General features: G+C 39.9%; 1 protein-coding gene across 1 annotated transcript; it reads right to left on the bottom strand.

Moving 5' to 3' along the window:
- Nucleotides 1-12846: 12846 nt before the first annotated feature.
- On the bottom strand, nucleotides 12847-19495 carry LOC138978564 (adenylate kinase isoenzyme 6-like). The gene is made up of 4 exons (XM_070351312.1): nucleotides 19394-19495; nucleotides 18571-18722; nucleotides 16851-16996; nucleotides 12847-13441 (listed from the first exon to the last, which is right to left on the bottom strand). The coding sequence occupies exons 1-4, from the start codon at nucleotides 19434-19436 to the stop codon at nucleotides 13249-13251; spliced, it is 534 nt and encodes a 177-aa protein (XP_070207413.1). The 5' UTR covers nucleotides 19437-19495; the 3' UTR covers nucleotides 12847-13248.
- Nucleotides 19496-21073: the final 1578 nt, after the last annotated feature.

The raw sequence follows: 21073 nt of genomic DNA, 5'->3' as shown, positions 1-21073 counted from the left end.
TCGTATCACTCTGCTCCTGTTTTGTTTTCTTTCACACACATTTTCCCTTCTTTTTTGACGGGTTTCTGGCCAGCAAACTCTAAAACAAATTCTTTTCATCAAAAAAGCGATCTTTGGAATTGACTGACGTAGTCCGAAAGAATTCATGCATCAATTTACGTCACGTATTCGACGTCATCACTTCGCATACCGTATGGTCTCGGTATTTCGTTGGCCTTCATATTTCCTACTTGTAAAATGACCCTCAAAGCTAACCGAGACTAGTTGAGGCTGCATCAATGCGCCTCGCCAGCAGGTTGTTAATGGATTTTTTAGCGAGTGGTTATCGACAATTAATGACCGGTAATTTTTAATGAGTTGGGGCATTCTGACCAATCACAGGATCTGTTTCATTAAAACGCAAACTTGATTGAATTACAATTGTCGATAACCACTCGCTAAAAAAATCCATTAACAACCTGCTGGCGAGGCGCATTGATACAACCTCAACTAGTCTCGGTTAGCTTTGAGGGTCATTTTACAAGTAGGAAATATGAAGTACCAACGAAATACCGAGACCATAAGGTATGCGAAGTGATGACGTCGAATACGTGACGTAAGTTGATGCATGAATTCTTTCGGACTACGTCAGTCAATTCCAAAGATCGCTTTTGTGATGAAAAGAAAGTAGTGTGTGAACAGAACAGAACCAATCGCATGAAAGCAGGAAAGAGATCGTCGTCAAATTGAATTAACACGCTTCCATTTGAAACTTCTCGGTCATCATCGTGGATTGACGCCCTCCCAAAGTCTAATTGAAGCGAAGCTTTCATGCGATGGTAAACAGACAGAATTGGTTCTGTTCTGTTCAGTCACACACTACTTTCAGTCCACCTACCTGCAAGGGTCAAGTCCCAAGAAATATGTCTCTGTATTCCTATCTTATCACTCTGCTCTTGTTTTGTTTTCTTTCACATACATTTCCCTTCTTTTTTGACGGGATTTTGGACAGCAAACTCAAAACACATTCTTTTCATCACAAAAGCGATCTTTGGAATTGACTGACGAAATCCGGAAGAATTCTTGCATCAACTTACGTCACGTATTCGACGTCATCACTTCGCATATAAATGGTCTCGGTATTTCGCTGGCCTTCATATTTCCTTGTAAAATGACCCTCAAAGCTAACCGAGACTAGTTGAGGCTGTATCAATGCGCCTCGCCAGCAGGTTGTTAATGGGCTTCAATTACCTTTTATTTGGTCGGGCGTCAATCCCCGATGAAGACAGAGAGAATACTACATGGCTTGCTGTGTCGTACCAGATTTACACGAGTTGTTTTTTTAAACATTGAACTGCGAGCGAAAGCGAGCTGTTCACTATTTGAAAAAGCAACGAGTGTAAATCTGGTACGACACAGCAAGCCATGTAGTATTCTGTTTATCCTACATACTGTACTTACGTGTATTTTACTGAAAATGTCTTGCAGACGAGGCAGCTAAATTGAAGACGCTTGTTTTGGAAGCTCGATCTCTTCTAAAGCCTCGTGCATCTATTACGTCAAAGCAAAGAAACGTCACTCTGAAAGTGTGGCGTGACGTGTTAGTTCTAAAGATTCATCGAGGGTAATTAGCGAGCGCAATTTTTGTTTCTATAATGACGTTTGTCTCGGTGACTTTGGCATCATAAGCAGTGGAAAAACAGGTCCCTGCCAGACTTGCTTGACATGACCTCATTTACATGATATACACACGTGTGATTTGAACGATTATTATCTCACGGGTGTCTCTCTCACGTATGTAGGATAACTCGAAGTTTCAAATGGAAGCATGTTAATGTGTAATTATAATGACCGGTAATTTTTAATGAGTTGGGGCATTCTGACCAATCACAGGATCTGTTTCATTAAAACGCAAACTTGATTGAATTACAATGTGTAATTATTAATTTAATTATTACCGCGCGGACTAAAGCTTCTCAAAAAAGGAAAAACGTGAATACCCTAGGCTTCTGTAGACGTCGTGGGGCCGTGCGGACCCACATTGTTATGTATTAATTTCGCTCCACGCGACTTGCTTATAAACTCCAAAATTAAACAGATCGTAGAAAATTATGTTTAGAGCCAATACCTGAAGGTTTGTGACTTCTCTCCCTAGTTTTGATGTAAGTTCCTTCCGCACGGCCCCACGATGTCTTCCGTGTGTAGTCTAAATTTGACCTTTGTTTTTTTAATTACTTCTGGCTGAAATTTAATGATCTTTTAGGACATAAGAGCTTTTTAGGTGTCTGATGCGTTCTTCTTCTTCTTCTTCTCTCCGTTGGGACCGGGTTTATTTGATAAACGTAAGTGGTCCCGCGTTGATGTCACTTGTCGATTCCGGATGCGGTGTGTGCCTCTTGGAATCGGGATGACAATTTTTAAACAAGAAGGGCAAAGCCCATACGACTCACATGCTTGACCTTGACCTTTACATGACAAACCTAGCAATGACATCATACACTAAGAACTGCTTTACACATTTTTCCTACCAAAATACATGTGACCTCAAGGTCAAGGTCATCCTAGGTCATGCAACACAAAGCTGTTAATTCAAGACATAGGAAGTACAATGGTGCTTATTGGCTCTTTCTACCATGAGATAATGGTCACTTTTAGTGGTTCACTACCTTATTTTGGTCACATTTCATAAGGGTCAAAGTGACCTTGACCTTGATCATATGTGACCAAATGTGTCTCATGATGAAAGCATAACATGTGCCCCACATAATTTTTAAGTTTGAAACAGTTATCTTCCATAGTTCAGGGTCAAGGTCACTTCAAAATATGTATACAATCCAACTTTGAAGAGCTCCTGTGACCTTGACCTTGAAGCAAGGTAAACCAAACTGGTATCAAAAGATGGGGCTTACTTTGCCCTATATATCATATATAGGTGAGGTATTGAATCTCAAAAACTTCAGAGAAAATGTGAAAAATGTGAAAAATAGCTGTTTTTTAGACAACATTTATGGCCCCTGCGACCTTGACCTTGAAGCAAGGTCAAGATGCTATGTATGTTTTTTGGGGCCTTGTCATCATACACCATCTTGCCAAATTTGGTACTGATAGACTGAATAGTGTCCAAGAAATATCCAACGTTAAAGTTTTCCGGACGGACGGACGTCCGGACGTCCGGACGGACGGACGGACGGACGGACGGACGGACGGACGACTCGGGTGAGTACATAGACTCACTTTTGCTTCGCATGTGAGTCAAAAAACAGCACTGAGAAAGGGCAGGAACTGGATAGGTTGGGAGGCGTTTAAAACTATGTACAGGGGTTGAGGGATTAGGGGTTGCCCACTGGCGGCTGCAGGGGGCTGCTACCGCGGAGACGTGAGCGGAACGACTCGAGGCTTGGGGCTGATGTCGTCGTCGTGGGAAGATGGTTCCAGTTGGAGATAGTCCGTGGGAAAAAGGTGTTGCATATGGCTTTATGGAAGTCCTGTTGCTGCCTCAGCCCATCTCCTCTTGTTCTTGCGTCGGAGCTATGGAGATAGTTCTTTTCGTCTATGCCGACCATCTTATGCTTGATTTTGTACAGCATCATGAGGCGATTGTTTTCTCGTCTATTTTCCAGAGTTTTCCATCCTAGGTTGTTCACCATGTTGGTAACTACGCCAGGCGTTTTTTCAAAGTAGTTGTTATGGGCGTATCTGGCTGCTCTTCTCTGGACCATTTCTAATGCCTGCTTGTCATTTTCCTGATGTGGGTCCCACACTGTTGACGCGTATTCGAGGGTGGGACGAACCATGGTTGTGTAGGTAGCTGACTTCACCTTCGTCGTGCATTCTTTAAAATTTCTTCTGAGAAATCCCACGGTTCTGTTTCCTTTGGCGGTCACATTGTATGTGTGCAAGAGTCGTACATAATGCCCGAAGATGCAGAGCAGTGGAAGAAAGAATGGGGTGGTGAGGTTGTGTACTGTGCTGGTACTCGTCATAGTAGAGGCCAGGTAATACTGGTGAGAAAAAACTTTCCCCATGCATGGTCCACAGAAATAATTTCTGATAGAATTCTGATGGTAAAAGTTAACATTGGCACTAAAGAAATGGCTATCTTCAATGTGTACGCCCCGTGTAACTTAGCTGACACTAAACATTTTCTGACTTCTCTTTCAGATACAATTAGTGATTGTGGTTGTGATCTTAAAGTAGTCTGCGGTGACTTTAACGCAGTGATGGACAATAAATTAGACATCATCGCAGGCGAAAATCACTCGCCAGCACTCGTTAAACTTTTCAACGACTTTGTTACTGAGTGCGATCTATGTGACGCGTGGCGGGTGCTAAACCCTCTATGCAAGGAATTCTCCTGGTCAAGAATCAGCAACGGCAAACTAACTGCAAGAAGACTCGACTACGTGTTTTTGAACGATGCTGCAATGGACAGTGTGTTGGAAACGGAGATTTACTCTGTTCCCTCCTCTGATCACAGGGGGGTGCTTGTGTCTTTAAAATGTTCCGAAGTGACCAGAGGTCCCGGCTTCTGGAAGTTCAACAACGCCTTGTTAAAGGACAGTGTATTTGTAGAAAGAATGAATAACCTTATTGACTCTTCCCTTCGCACAGACACACCAGAGAGTGCTGAGAACCGGTGGGAATTACTTAAGTTAGAGATAAGGGACGAAACTATTCAGTACAGCAAAAACCTGGCAGTTTTAAAGAAAAACAAGTATTTGCACTTACAAGATAAACTGGCACAGTGTGAATCATCACTTGCCAAACATCCGCTTGATGAAAATCTGCTTCGTAATCGCGAGGCACTGAAGTTTCAACTGGAAGTCTTTGAGCATGAACGCTTAAAAAGTGCCCAAACACGATCTAGAATGAAATGGATTGATGAAGGGGAAAAAAATACAAAGTACTTTTTAAACCTTGAAAAATCTCGAGCCAGTGCAAAATTGTTTCCCAGCATCAAGCTTGATAATGGCGATGTATTAGTCGATCAGTTTGACATACTGCAGGCTCAAAAACACTACTTTGAAAACAAATATGCGTACAGTGACAATAGCATCAACATTGATAACGATACAGATTCTTTTTTGCAAAATTGTGAAACCCCTCGTCTGACAGAGGAGGAGAAGAAAGTTTGTGAAGGTGAAATAAGTGTTGAAGAGGCCTCTAGGGCGCTAAGTAAGTTAAATAACGGCTCATCTCCTGGCACTGACGGTCTTACAACTGAATTTCTGAAATTTTTCTGGGTCAAGCTAAAGGGCCTTGTTGTTCACTCCTATAATGCGTCGTTTCAAAACGGTCACTTGTCGCACTCACAAACGGCGGCTGTGTTAACCCTTATTCATAAAGGGAAAAACCTCCCGAAAGACAAACTCTCAAACTGGAGGCCAATTTCACTGACAAATGCAGATTACAAAGTGTTAGCAAAATGTTTAGCGAATCGACTATGTACTGTTATAGATAGCGTTGTACACGAGGACCAGTCGGGTTATATAAAAGGTCGGAACGTTAGTACTCATATAAGAACAATTGATGATGTAATTGAATATTTCAGACTTAAAGAAAAACCTGGTGTACTATTAGCACTCGACTTTCAGGCTGCTTTTGACTCTATTTCCAAAAAATACATGCTTAGTGCCTTTAGAAGGCTAGGCTTCGGTCTAGACTTTGTTCAGTGGGTCCAAGTTCTTTTTGCTAATACAAGAAGTTGTATTGGCTATAACGGGTGGCTTTCCGAAGACTTTGAAGTGAATTCCGGGATTCGTCAGGGGTGTCCTTTCTCACCTCTGGCCTTCGTGATCGGTGTAGAACTTCTAGCGATTCGTTTTAGACAGAGTGTAGAGCTAAAAGGGCTAAACGTAGCAGACAACATATTAAAAGTATTGTTATATGCTGATGACATCACCATGTTTCTAAGAGACGAAGAAGACATTAACTGTGTTTTAGAAATACTGGAGCAATTTACTTTAATATCATGTCTTAAGTTAAACATGCACAAGTCCGAAATGATGTTGATTGGTTCCAAAAGAAATGAAAACATGGATGATTTTGGCTTTAAACGTGTAAACCAGATAAAAATCTTAGGAATTTACTTCTCAAACGCTAAAAGCGCACCCGAAATTGAGATGAACTGGCAAGAAAAAATCGCTAAAGTTAAAAGAATAATTCTAAACTGGGAAAAACGAAATCTGGGTATTCTCGGAAAAATCTGCGTAATTAAGAGTTTTTTGTTATCACAGTTTGTGTATGTGTTACAGTCCATCTGCTTGCCAGATAAGGTGCTGAAAGAAATCAACACTCTACTGTATAGGTTTTTGTGGAGGAAACGGGACTGTAATAAGAAAGCATTTGAAAAGGTGAAAAGGGTAGTAGTCAACAGTAACACAGACCAGGGCGGGGTAAATATGATAGATATCAAGGTGATGCAAGACTCATTCCTGTGTCAATGGTTTATTAAACTGTCGAGTAAGGATGTGAATGGCACGTGGACATGGATACCAAGAGGAACTTTTAAATCTTTTGGAAGGAACTTAGCTTGTTTTAGTACTACTATAGGAACAAAAAAATTCAAAGGCTTTCATCAGATTAAGTCTGTTTTTTGGCAACGTGTTGCCTCGACATGGCTAGATTATAGTAAAACTCCATGGCATGGATCGTTAAAAATAACGTGTCTTTGGAATAATAGTGGTATAGTCTACCAGAATCAGGCTATTTATTATCAGAAATGGGCTCAGAAAGGGTTTACATATGTGAATGATGTGTTGCACAACAATGCTATTATGCCATTTGAAATGGTAAATGAAATTTTAGGGCCCTCGCCAAATCTCTATCTGGAATACTTGGTCGTTAGAGCCGCTGTCTCCAGATACTTGAGAAACAACCCAGAGTTTGTGACATCTGATATTAACGAACAACACTATTTAACCTTTAACGGTACGAACCATATGACTGCAAACCTGATTAGGCAATTTATTGTAAAGACGAAGTATTCCACTCCCTGTTCTGTTTTATTTTGGAAAAATACATTTAATTTTGACGTCAATGAAACATGCTGGTCTATAGCAAAAAACGCAACAAAAGAATCAAGACTACGAGAATTGCACTGGAAAATTGTTCACAACATCTATCCCACAAACATTCTTCTACAAAAAATGGGACTGTCTGACAGTGAATATTGTCCATACTGCACACACGAAAGAGACTACATCGAACATTTTTTCTATGATTGTAGTAAAGTTAAGCCTTTATGGAAACACGTCGAAAACACTATACTAGATAAAACTGGTGTACGTGTTAAACTTAACGCAAAATCTGTACTACTTGGGGTTGTTTGTGTTGAAAATGCAGGCAACGTATGTCTAGATATCATTAACCATTTAGTTCTTATTGCTAAAATGTGCATTAGCAAATTTAGATACGGTACTCCCGTAAATTTAACACTCATGTTTGAAAATGAAATGAAACTTCGTGTTTCATAATAATAAAAAAATTAAAAAATTAAATTAAAAAAAATAAAAAAATAAAAAATAAAAGGTTTCTTGTATAGAATATAGTCAATGTTTGTAAAGATTTTAGTCAAGCAGTATGTAAGACATGTTAAGTCCTTTGTACTGGAAACTTGCATTCTCCCAGTAAGGTCATATATATTGTACTACGTTGCAAGCCCCTGGAGCAATTTTTTGATTAGTGCTTTTGTGAACAAGAAACAATTGACAAGTGGCTCTATCCCATCTCCCCCCTTCCCCGTAGCGATATAACCTTGAACGGTTGAAAACGACGTTAAACACCAAATAAAGAAAGAAATGTAAAAAAAAAAAAAACTACCCAGAAAACTAAGTTATTCCTTGACTGTATTCTTCAAGTTTAAGTTTGGTAATTTTACTGCCGCACATTGGCTTAAGTCATAAATAAAGGGTTCCAGAAACATACCATTCTTCTTTATTGATTATGAACTTTGGAAGGTTACATGTTGGATCTGTTTTAAAAAAAAAATTTCCTTGATGTGTTGTACTAAGATCTACCGTCTGCTTGGACATATACTAAAGATCCACTACCTGGCTGCTGTCTGCGGAAAATCGATTAAATTCATAGAAAAATATGCCTTACAGGGAAGCAGCTAGCCGGTTGACTGTACATGTGTTTGTGTAGAGGTGTTTTTATTGCATGTTCAAGCCAGGACAGATGGTGACCTGAAACATTTACACATTACATATGTATGCAGGACTGCTACTTTTAAGCTTAGGTGCAAATGTGATGATATATTTGTTTGACTGATTATGGGCATTAAAATAAAACTGCAAAAAGAAAAAAAAAAAAAAAAAAAAAAAAAAAAAAAAAAAAACTACGCCAGGCGTTTTTTCAAAGTAGTTGTTATGGGCGTATCTGGCTGCTCTTCTCTGGACCATTTCTAATGCCTGCTTGTCATTTTCCTGATGTGGGTCCCACACTGTTGACGCGTATTCGAGGGTGGGACGAACCATGGTTGTGTAGGTAGCTGACTTCACCTTCGTCGTGCATTCTTTAAAATTTCTTCTGAGAAATCCCACGGTTCTGTTTCCTTTGGCGGTCACGTTCTTGATGTGATTGGTCCAAGATAGGTTTTCGGTGATGGTGACTCTAAGTATTTGCTCTCCTTGGTAGTTTCGAGAGTCTGTCCATGTAGGTGGTAGGTGGACAATATCGGCGGCTTATTCTTGCTGGGAAGTATGCGGATGATGTTGCATTTGCTCGGGTTAAACTCCATTTGCCATTTCTGTTCCCAATTTTGGAGTGCGTTCAGATCTTCTTGAAGGAGGAGTGGATCTTGCTGCTTTGTTACTTTTTTATACAGCAGGCTATCGTCCGCAAAGAGCTTTAGTTTTGAATGTTTAACTGCCTCCGGCATGTCGTTTATGTAGATCAGGAATAGGAGGGGGCCTAGGACTGTACCTTGGGGCACCCCTGACGTCACTGGTCCAGCCGATGAATGAACATCTTCAAGTACTACTTGTTGCGTTCTTCCTGTCAGGAACGAACATATCCATTTAAGTGTGTTGTTCCTCACTCCGTAGTGGTCGAGCTTGTGAAACAGTCGCTGGTGTGGAACCTTATCAAACGCCTTGCTGAAGTCGAGCAGGATTGCGTCGACTTGGTCTTAAAAGCTCATTACAAAATTCCAACTCGTTTAAGACATATTTGCATTTAAACACCCTTCTGGGTCCACACGGGCCCATGACGACCGGCAAAGGTTAAGAAACTTGTTCTTTGCTGAATGTGTTTCCATCATTAGGTACTCTTCAAATTGCAAAAAACGCTCTTAAAAATAAATCCTCTACTACAGGAAGTAAAGTGTTGGTTTCTTTTACTGGACTAGCTCGATTCCTGACAGACGAAATGAAAGGTATCATTCAGTTGGTTTTAAAGTAAAATCCGTTTGATGCAATGTAGAGACCGGATGTCATTGAAGCAGTTGATCCCGATCCATTTACAGAAACTAAACATCAAGGACCATTACTACTAGGCCTGTGATTCCTTGTGGTGCACTAGACATAAGCATGAACATAATTTTAGCAACAAATTAATGAAGAAGTGAAGTACCTGTTAAGTGCCATTCACATGGCAGACTTTTAACCAACTTTTTCTCAACTTTCGTTGGGTTTGAAATCGCTCCCAAGTTGTTAAGGCAAAGTCGGCAAAAAGTCTGCCATATATGTGAACGGACCCATCGATTTAGGACAGATTTAACTGCGACACGAAAACTCAGCTGAGCGCTGCTCGACTGGGCTCTGACTTTCCTTATAGAGCTTATACTGATTGGTTACCTCTAACCAAACTGCTCTTTCCGCATTAAGAGGTAGCTCCAATAGCTGAACAGGCCTTCAAGTCTGCCGAGAATCGCCGCTTAATACTAGTTTGAGCATCACTTTGCGCTGTTCACATGGGCAGCGATTTTGATTTGAGTTGGCGCGACTAAAATCACTTGGAAGTTGGGGAAAAGTTGGTAGAAAGTCTGCCATGTGAACAAAACTTTAGGTCTGAGTGAGAAAAGGGCCCTGATAACTCCTGACACAAAAGATTTCAAGTACTGCCTAACTATTTTACATATACCGTAAAGTACCTTGTAAACGACCAGTATCTCGCAAACGTCCACCCCCTACTTTGGGTCAAAAACTGTGTACAGGGTAAAGTACCTCGTGAATGCCGAACACATTGCATCAGTTGAGGCAAGAAAACTATTATCTTTTTGTCGGTGTTTATTGTATCTAAAGTTCAACACCTGGTACAGACATTGCACATGTGTGAACGTTGGTAAGATGCCATGAACCAAGCCTAAGTATACAGTTGAGTTTATACTCTCCCCATTGGCGTATCTGGACACAAATGCCAAGTGAAGAGATGAATGCGCTGGTTTTTGATTATGCAGTGTCTGTCTCAAGGCCACTTCACTTTTTTCACACAATGAATTAACTCGGTTCAAATGGAAAGACTACATAAGGCCACAAAAAAAAAATAGGTGTGGTTACGGTAACATAGCCAAAAAAATTAGGGTAGGAAGGTAGGCAATCACTTTTTTTTAAACTTTTTTTTCTAATGTGTACAAATTAAACCTACTTGACAGGGAAATAAGTGTGCGACTCGGGCGCTTTCGCTTTCATGGCGTTTTCTGCACTCGTTTTCTTGTGTGTTTTTTTGTTTTTTTGACAAATGTAATAAAAAGTTATAGGGTCGGCCCCTAAAAATAGGGTAGGTCGGGTTACCGTAACAACACCTATTTTTTTTTAGGCCTAACTAACATTTTATTCCATGATCATTTGTGATTATTGTTAATTCACTCCAACTGCTGACGTCGGTTCTACAAAAAAAATCTTGAATTGTTTCTTTTCAGTTTGAGTAATAAACATTGGGAGACCGGGGAAATATTTTTGCACAGAAACACATCCCTTTTAACGATTTTCAAGCAAAGGGACCAAAAACCTCTGTGCTAGTGAGGAACAGCTGCTGGACAGGACACAGAACAGTGGAACCCCTCTTTAATCTTTAAATAATAATCTTTAAGGCAGGTCAAATGGAGACAGGGATATTACTCTTCATACACAAAGGGAAGCCACTGAGTTGTGTCGCCATTTTTTCCTGGCAGGCTGGGAATTCGAACACATCGAACAGGGAACGCAGAAGAAGAAGAAGAAGAAGAAGAACACGTCGAACATTCGAATGACGTAAATAGAACAAACGTCACATTTTTCAGGCAGCGTAAGTGAATGACGTCAGAAAATGACGACACCGCCACAAATAAAAACAATGCGACACGCCTCCCAACCACGAGGTCAAAAACACGTGGGCATCTAATGAAATCGGTACAAAGCCGTTCTCTTTGCCAGTGACATCGTAATAATCACCAAAGCTAACATTGAAGCTCCGGTAGCAGGTAAGAGAGTGTCTCCCAACCCGTGATGCTCACAGCGTGATTGCATCAGAATACCACATGTTAAAACCGGTGTTTGAACTAGAATAACAGCCAGTAGTATTAAGAACAAGTGTCTTGTGTATGCAGCCCTCTTTCTACTGTACGCTGGCAGCAGATAATACAATAATTGAAGTCCTTCGAGGCATAAGGGGCCCATAAGGCGAAAAATTGCTTTAATTCCACCCTCAAAAAGTCCCAGCCTTCAAACCGTAACAAATAACAGTACGCACTATTAAGCAAAATTATAAACCAAGCCTTGATTATTAATTTTTATTATTACACTTGTATCAAACAAGTGACCTCCACCTTTTGATTGGCGTTTTTATTACATTTGAATCGGACTTGTGGCCTTTCAAAGTTGCGGTGACCTTTGACTTTCAACAGAGGTCATATGTAACAGTGGTTTTTAAAAACATAATTTAGTTGGCTCATATATCTGAGACAAATGATCGGACAACAGCCCTTTACATTATCGTGACACATATTTTTCTGAGGCACACTGGACAGTAATAGTGCAAAGGGTGGGGTTAATCAAGGGAGTGAACCCCCCCGTAAAAACACTACCAACCTGTCGTTTTTTTGTTTTTTTTTAATGCCGTTTTGATCGCTCTTGTGTTTACAACCCATCTCATCAAATCGTAATTTATTTCCAGGCTACCAGCAATAAAATACCTCAACATGAGGAACAAATTTAAAATAAACTCTGGCAAAAGACGTGACGTCACAAAGTTTGAGTATGCGCAACATTTTCGTTTACCAGTGCACTTCGTTACCTGCCCATTGCGGCTTTGGGTGATATTTTTTAAATGACTATTCCTATGCAGATGTTTGTGTAATTGGCCGTTTTCAAAACATACCCATTTTTCGATTTTTCGGTCCAAAATTCAAAACGGGCACTGTCTTCCGAGACTCATAGCTCCGAAACGAACCCACTACCCTATATTTTTTTTATGCTGAATGCATAGCAGACAGATCGAACTTAAAAAATAACCAACTTTTGGGAGAAACCAAATTATATTTAACGGGTCCAGTGAACTACCTTAAAGACCTAAAAAAATCTGAGAAATCAGGTCTCAAACAGGAGTTAGTCTTAAATTGGAAGAAAATTGACAGAATATCAACAGAAAAATCAAGGTCTTAAAAGGTGTGTGTCTGAAAAGGGGGTTCCAATGCACCTAGTAACCGCTCGTCTCATACTTTTGGTGAAAATTGCTTTATAAGGGGGGGTGGGCGCTTACTTTACGGTACATTGTCTTCATGTGCGCTGGGCCACTTTGGGCATAACTTCTTTTAGCCCAGCCTGTATTTGGGCATGACATCTGTTTGCACACACACACACACACACACACACACACAAACACACAGACACAACACAACACAAACACACGCTCAGACTTCATTCATGCACACACACATTAATCCCACAATTCAAAATTATGACCTGGTTTTATTTGATAGGCATGTTTGTCAACGCCTCAGAGCAAGCTTTAAGTCCATACAGTGCAGTTCATCAGAACGCCAAGTGCTGCACTTAATTTTTCTGCTGCATAAGGAAGAAAGCAGGCTACAGAACAAACTATATATTTCCTTTCTTAGTCTTAAGAACTTGGAAAATAACAACCCTTTTTCGTCAAAACAAAGCTTTGTACAATCTCCTTCTCTGATTTCTCTCTCTCTCACACACACTCTTGCTCCCTCCCCCTCCCCTCTTTCTCTCACACACACACACACACACACACACACACAGAGTCCTGCACATGCATACGATACAATCCTTCTGCACTCATCAACGCACCCTTATCACCAACTTCTCAGATACAGAGTCCAAATCATTGGCCATGTTGAGCCTTCCACTGGTTTATCCACATCTGCACTTGTTCTATGTTTTGCTCCAGTTGCTCGGATGTGTTGGACTGCAGTTCGTGGACAATCTCAGTTTTGTAGGACTCTCTTGCTTCATCCAGGATTGTTTGAAATATCTCGCACTGCAGGTTGGATTCCAGTTTCTGTCCCCTGTAGCCTCTGTAAGTGTAAGAGAAAAATAACTGGCATTGAACATGAAGCATACTGAAACATAGCAACTTTTCTCATTTTCCCCTGCCATGTAGATTCATGTAGCTAAACATGCCAGATACAATGTAACAATATATACAGTTCTTTATCTAGCTTTTTTTTCTGAACTACTTTGTCGAAATAAAAATTGCACGAAGATTATGAGAAAAGACAAGAAACAACAAGTCGCGTAAGGCGAAAATACAACATTTAGTCAAGTAGCTGTCGAACTCACAGAATGAAACTGAATTGAACGCAATGCCATTTTTCAGCAAGACCGTATACTCGTAGCATCGTCAGTCCACCGCTCATGGCAAAGGCAGTGAAATTGACAAGAAGAGCGGGGTAGTAGTTGCGCTAAGAAGGATAGCACGCTTTTCTGTACCTCTCTTTGTTTTAACTTGTTTGTTTGTTTGTTTATTTGTTGCTTAACGTCCAGCCGACTACGCAGAGCCATATCAGGACGAGGAAGGGGGGGATGAAGGGGGCCACTTGTCAAGCGATTCCTGTTTACAAATGCACTAACCCATTACTTGTGTCCCAGCAGGCTTTAGTAAAACTAAATTAATACCTACTGGAAGATTACCAGTTTCCAGTATGTTAAAATAGGCTTAACCTATCTACTGCTGGACTTACATCAGAACACTAACAGATTAAACTATACATGAATCGCGAGACAAGCGGCAAGAGAAGAGATTTTTGGAAAAAATACAGGTGAATGAGCAAGAAGGCAGAAAAAAGAAAAGAATTCATGAAGAAAAAGAGAGCATGACAGGAAAGAGGAACCAAAAATCTACCTAACAGCAAACTAGAAAGCTCCTGCGGTTCCAAAAACAGGAGGGGCCTTTAATTTCATAACCGCAGTGCCCCACTGCGGGATTTGTTTTAACTTTCTGAGCGTGTTTTTAATCCAAACATATCATATCTATATGTTTTTGGAATCAGGAACCGACAAGGAATAAGATGAAAGTGTTTTTAAATTGATTTCGACAATTTAATTTTGATAATAATTTTTATATATTTAATTTTCAGAGCTTGTTTTTAATCCAAATATAACATATTTATATGTTTTTGGAATCAGAAAATGATGGAGAATAAGATGAACGTAAATTTAGATCGTTTTATAAATTTTTATTTTTTTTTACAATTTTCAGATTTTTAATGACCAAAGTCATTAATTAAATTTTAAGCCACCAAGCTGAAATGCAATACCGAAGTCCGGGCTTCGTCGAAGATTACTTGACCAAAATTTCAACCAATTTGGTTGAAAAATGAGGGCGTGACAGTGCCGCCTCAACTTTCACGAAAAGCCGGATATGACGTCATCAAAGACATTTATCAAAAAAATGAAAAAAACGTGCGGGGATTTCATACCCAGGAACTCTCTTGTCAAATTTCATAAAGATCGGTCCAGTAGTTTAGTCTGAATCGCTCTACACACACACACAGACACACACACGCACGCACATACACCACGACCCTCGTCTCGATTCCCGCTCAATGTTAAAACATTTAGTCAAAACTTGACTAAATGTAAAAAGCAAACAAAGAAATCCTCAAAAACACTTATTTTATCTTTTCCATCCTATCACTTTTTTTTCATAAATTCTGTAGACATAATTCTCAAGACCACTTCACAAACTGAACAAAACAAAACATAACTGGGTCAGCAGAAGTTCGAAAATAACAAACCAGTGACACCATTACTGACCAGCAAACAAGAGGGTTTTCCCCACCAGCACGCCTCTCTTAGAGTAAGCCTAAACAACCAAAGCCACTTTCAGCAGCAAACAAACTCTGCAGTTCACACACATGTCAACAACTTGAAAAAAAGAAGTTTTGCTCCCGTCTCTTTTGAAAGCTGCTGTCTCTCCCTCCCTCCCTCCCTCCTCTATTGTCTTTGAAGTTTGACTGTGATATTCACTCAAATAGACTGCTTATCTGCCCAGTCAGTGACACAATTTCAAAAAGTGTGCTCTCTCTCTCTCTACTTCCTGCATCAGGTTGTTGGTTACTTCAAAAACAGATTTCTCCAGATTTGTTGACATCTTATACTTATTTCTCATGTTACAGTAGATCCCCGCTTTTAAGACCCCCCCCCCCCCCCCCCCCCTGATTTGAGACTTCTTACTTTTTAAGACCTTGATTTTCAGATATTTTGATTTTAATCACCCACTTACCCAGGATCAGATTCCTTGTTAGTTTATCTACAAATCCATATACTTGTGTTGATAATACAGGTGTATGTTAAAAAAAATATGATGGTATGGAGATTTCTCAAATACCATCCCCCCAAAAAATTGCGCGACAAAGAAACAATTATGAAAAAAGTAGGGTGACTCGGCCTCCCGTGTAGAGTGGCTGTATGTTCACGTCGATTCTGTTCTAATGCTTCAAATTTATGATCTCAATCACCCGGAATGGTACTCTTTGTTCAATTATCACCAAATCCAAACACATTTATTGGATAGTGTTGCGAAATACGAAGGTACGGACGTGTTTCGGAGACCACAACCCGCTACCCGGCATGTGACTGGTGTGAAGCTGGCCACGTGCAGAAATAACATGCTATGGTGAATTGTCCTGGTGTGTTGACAGTCCATTCTTAGTGCATTGGTCCGCAATCTATCTCAGGTCTAGATTCTTTCCCGCGGTCTTCCCAACGCATGTGATGCCAGTTTTTATTGAGTATTTTTTACAACATTTGGTTGCCAGACTTTGTCCAGAAGATGTGAGCTGACAAAAATGGCATTAGAAGAAGAGTGCAAAAATCACACCTTGACTGATCTGTCCGACTGGTTCTTTCGCAACTTGCCACTTGAAAGTAATTAACTCTCGTCTCACCGGGTCATAAAATTGAGGTTTACCCCATCTAATAAGCTTCGTCCAAATAGGCCCACTTCAGTGAAACATTATTCACATGCGGAATTCAAAGCGAAGACAGATCAGCTGGACACCACATGTGTAAATAAACAACGATTTGTCACAAATTTTGTGGGACTTGACTTACTGACCACCACGTGCCAAACAATATTTCCCTCCTCCTCCACCCCCTCATCGTAATTGCATCGGCCCATTCTGCCTACCACCTCTCCAACAAATCCCCCAACCCACCCCTTCATTCTCTTCCCCATCTCAGTTCACAGACACTGTGACCTTGGTCAGACTTGATTGAGAGCTCTTTGAGAGTCGTACACAACTCGAACTGGCCTGGCAGGACAAAAACATTGTCTGCTTCAAAAACTGTCCACTCTGTCTCCAGGTTAATGATTTTTCAAGCCTTTCCTGTGATTTGCTCATTGTTTTATTTGACGGGCTAAAAAGCATAATTTATGCACATACCTGATGTTATTTAGTGACTTCCTTCCTCTATGCTCACCTGTTCTCTAATCTGTCATACAGAATTGAGTTGTCTGTGCGCAAGACAAAAATAATGTCGAACCACCGCTCAGGAAAAAATTCACAGCCATGGTAGTCCACGATGTTTCCCCCAGCAGATAGGTCATCCTCCATTTCGTCTATCACCTGTGGAAATGTAAATATATTCATGTACGTATCATCTCAATAATTGTCTTTGCTTAAAACTAAAACAGAATGTCTGACACCTGCCATACTGCAGATAACTCATCTTGTCATCATTTTCACGAGTTTTCATTCACAAGCACCTGGGAAATAAATCTCATGTTCCCCAGGCAATAAATCCCCGGTTACCATAGTTGCAGGAAGCAGGTTATACATGGATAATCAAAATCAAACCCAATAGAAACGCTCGGGGATTCTTCGGCTCTTTTCATTGGTGTTTCCCCAGACCTAAACAGACAACACGACACTGCTTTGCAAAGTTCCAAAAACGAACTGGCAAACTGGCAAAAGTAAACAAAAAACAAAACTACTTCAGGAAAGGTCATACATTCATCAAAAACAAATGAAACCTGGCGACAGACAACCTGGAGATCGTAAAATCCAGCAAAGGAGACCAATACGAATTATGTCTTGAACTGTCGTTACAGCTTACTACTGAAACATTTTAAAAACTACTGAAATTTGGTATGTTTACTACTGATGAGCGTTTTGAGTGTGCACAGGTCTGAATATGAAACAAAAGTCGATATGCCCCCCGAGGACCGACAAAAAAAACTGGTCTGTCAACAAACCACCAAACATCGTTTTTGTCATCATTTTGGTAGTGAGAAAATAAGTGCACAATCATCCCAGGGAGCCATGCTTTGAAACAGAGGTTCCGTGCTGATAACCACACAAGTCCCGGTTTGATAACCACTGGCAAATAAAGCTGGCGTGTGAAAGCAACTTTCTGTGTTTTTGGGTTCATTAAATGTTGGGATGAATATGTCAGGTTTGAGAATGCACAGTTCTGTAGGTTCATCTCGGTATTCCACCCCCTCGGCTTTCTGTTGTAAATATTAAGCTGAGGGATCGAATGTGGAAGCTACGTTTGGTCAAAGGTCACGGAAGATTTGCGTCGTGCAGCGAAGGAAAGAATCGCGATCTTGTTTCCGACTCAGTACCTCTTTGTTTTTCATTGGACCTGTCATTCTGCTTGCTCGGCTTTGTTAGATGTTTGCATATCTTGTTGCTATTTTCTTTGCTTTTATTATTGTTTCTTATTAATTTTTGTGCTTAGTTTATCGATACGTCTTGTGCACGGGTCAAAATGTGTGTGTCAGGGGTCGTTTTACTTGAACTTGACGTTCGTGTTTCTCCGAACGTCTGTGTATGACTCTGTAAGAAGACAAACCATGTCGCCAGGTTTCATTTGTTTTTGATGAATGTATGACCTTTCCTGAAGTAGTTTTGTTTTTTGTTTACTTTTGCCAGTTTACGTAGGGCACCTAGGAAGTTCTCAAGCAGCGAGTGTTTAAATGAAAGGGTGTTTGTACTGTGTGTAAAAGCCTGACAGTATCTGTGATGGTTTACGGGAGGCTTACTGTGCCTTTAAGTATCTTCCCCAACAAAACATCCATTCATTCTAATTGCAGACTTTTTTTTAGATTTTATCTGCCTGAAAATATACACTTTAGATGCAAACGAAAGACAAAGGACAGGCAATCAGAGAATTAAAAGTGATCTGTGCTACTGACCCTGTCCTCATCGATAATAGGGCACTGCAATTCATTATCATAGCCATCAAAAAGGTTCAAATCCGTGGCCAGTTGGCCGACATTGATGTACTTGAGCCCTGTAAGCTGTGCCAGGTGCTCACTCACTGTTGTCTTCCCAGTACCAGGGGTCCCTGAGGAACAAAAGAGAACACTCTTAAAACATCAATAATTTGCAAATCTCTGACCCAAAACATCATACATTCACAATTATAGTTACCAGATGTTTGGGGGTCATATGACCTTTTAAGTACGTACTATAAGCTATAACAACAAAGTTAACCTTCTTGGCACTGTCATTGTGTCAATTTGTTAATTGAAATGTAAATTTTGGCTTATACAATGTACTATTATTTACAACTAGTGTGCCTGGGATTAATTTAGCTCTGCAAATTTCACAAATTTATGTATTGCAACTGCAAGCAGATCTATTGGTCAAACCCGAAAAGTTTTAAATAAAAATGCCTACTTTGCCGTTAGCGTTGTATTTGGACAGATATTCTCGACCACATATATTCAGTGCTGCGTTACTGTCACATTAATACTGTATTCTCATCGCATCTCAGCTCTGCAGTTTTGATAATACACCAAAAGAGTGTAACAACTAACATACTAACAGTAACACTACAGTAACAACACAGTGACAACACAACAGTGTCGTGTAAGTGTAATTATGAGCTACCGGCTGCAGCAGCAATTGCATTGGTGTCCACGGTGCCAAGAATATTATACTTCTTCTTACGTATTTCTGTTTTGATTCGTACAAGTAAGCAACATTATGACCATTACAATGATACACACGTACCTGTGACCAGAATGTTTGGCCCACGAGGTCTGACCGCAGCCATTTTAGTTCTTCTGTCAAGGGAGGTCACCACTGCGGGCCCTTGTCATCTTATGACCGAACTCTACCCGAAACACTAGTATCCCATCAAAACAAGCGTCGTCGGAAAAGTCGGTCTTGCTAAACAAGTGAAGGAAAATAACCCAGTAATCACGCAAGAGTGCACCTTCCAAGACAAGATAACGACAATTCATACACTTTCAATATACACACTTATTTTTTGCAAAGTGAAGCCAGTCTTGGTACCTTTATTTCAAACCCTGAACCTCATCTGGGCGCATAAGTGATCTGAGAGGGCTTTCCCACAGATATTATCCCTTTAAGTTTCACGTATGAGAGTCCAAATCAGAATTATTGATGCAGGGATTGTCTTGATGCTTAATATCTGAAGCAAAGGCATGATTAATCTCTGAGATAGTGACAGAAAAACAATTTCACAATTTGAGTGACATAACGATATTCTGGCTTATATGGGGTGAAAGGGTATAAGGTTATACCTTCATTTTCTCTCAATGTTTCTTCGGCACTGCTTATCGATCATTGTGTAAGATGAAAGTTATGGTGTATATCATCGTATCATATCATATATACAGCATGTAAGCCTTTTGCCTGCTATATGAAATTGTTTGTAATGACTCATGATTTTTTTTTCTGTGTATGTTTCTTCTTTTTACATTTAGTCAAGTTTTGACTAAATGTTTTAACGTAGAGGGGGAATCGAGACGAGGGTCGTGGTGTATGTGTGTGTCTGTCTGTCTGTGCGTGTGTGTGTGTAGAGCGATTCAGACCAAACTACTGGACCGATCTTTATGAAATTTGACATGAGAGTTCCTGGGAATGATATCCCCGGACGTTTATTTTCTTTTTTTTCGATAAATACCTTTGATGACGTCATATCCGGCTTTTTGTAAAAGTTGAGGAGGCACTGTCACACCCTCATTTTTTAATCAAATTGATTGAAATTTTGGCCAAGCAATCTTCGACAAAGGCCGGACTTCGGTATTGCATTTCAGCTTGGTGGCTTAAAAATTAATTAATGACTTTGGTCATTAAAAATCTGAAAATTGTAAAAAAATAAAAAATTTTGTTAAACGATCCAAATTTACGTTCATCTTATTCTTCATCATTTTCTGATTCCAAAAACATATAAATATGTTATATTCGGATTAAAAACAAGCTCTGAAAATTAAAAATATAAAAATTATTATTAAAATAAAATTTCCGAAATCGATTTAAAAACAATTTCATCTTATTCCTTGTGGGTTCCTGATTCCAAAAACATATAGATATGATATGTTTGGATTAAAAACACGCTCAGAAAGTTAAAAAGAATAGAGATAAAGAAAAGCGTGCTATCCTTCTCAGCGCAACTACTACCTCGCTCTTCTTGTCAATTTCACTGCCTTTGCATCGAGCGGTGGACTGACGATGCTACGAGTATACGCTCTTGCTGTAAAAATGCAGTGAGTTCAGTTTCATTCTGTTAGTTCGACAGCTTGACTAAATGTTGTAATTTCGCCTTGCGCGACTTGTTTTTTTTATTGTGTTATTGTTCAGCGTTCATTTCTGGCACGCTTTATATTAAAAATTAAAGGTTTAAATCAACCTCAAACATAAATTCGATAATACTTGTCGAGAGAA

This window comes from Littorina saxatilis, linkage group LG1 (genome assembly GCF_037325665.1).
Source record: "Littorina saxatilis isolate snail1 linkage group LG1, US_GU_Lsax_2.0, whole genome shotgun sequence".
NCBI lineage: Eukaryota > Metazoa > Mollusca > Gastropoda > Littorinimorpha > Littorinidae > Littorina > Littorina saxatilis.
Note: the sequence above shows the minus strand (reverse complement) of the source record. Positions and strands in the feature narration are given on the sequence as shown.

Excerpts from the sequence above, each read along its gene's own strand:
- LOC138978564 (XM_070351312.1), bottom strand. The coding sequence starts at position 19,436 with ATGGCTGCGGTCAGACCTCGTGGGCCAAACATTCTGGTCACAG. Across the intron at positions 18,723-19,393 it reads GCCAAACATTCTGGTCACAG|GGACCCCTGGTACTGGGAAG; the intron begins GTACGTGTGTAT and ends TTTGTTCCTCAG. Across the intron at positions 13,442-16,850 it reads TATGACAGATTAGAGAACAG|AGGCTACAGGGGACAGAAAC; the intron begins GTGAGCATAGAG and ends TTACACTTACAG.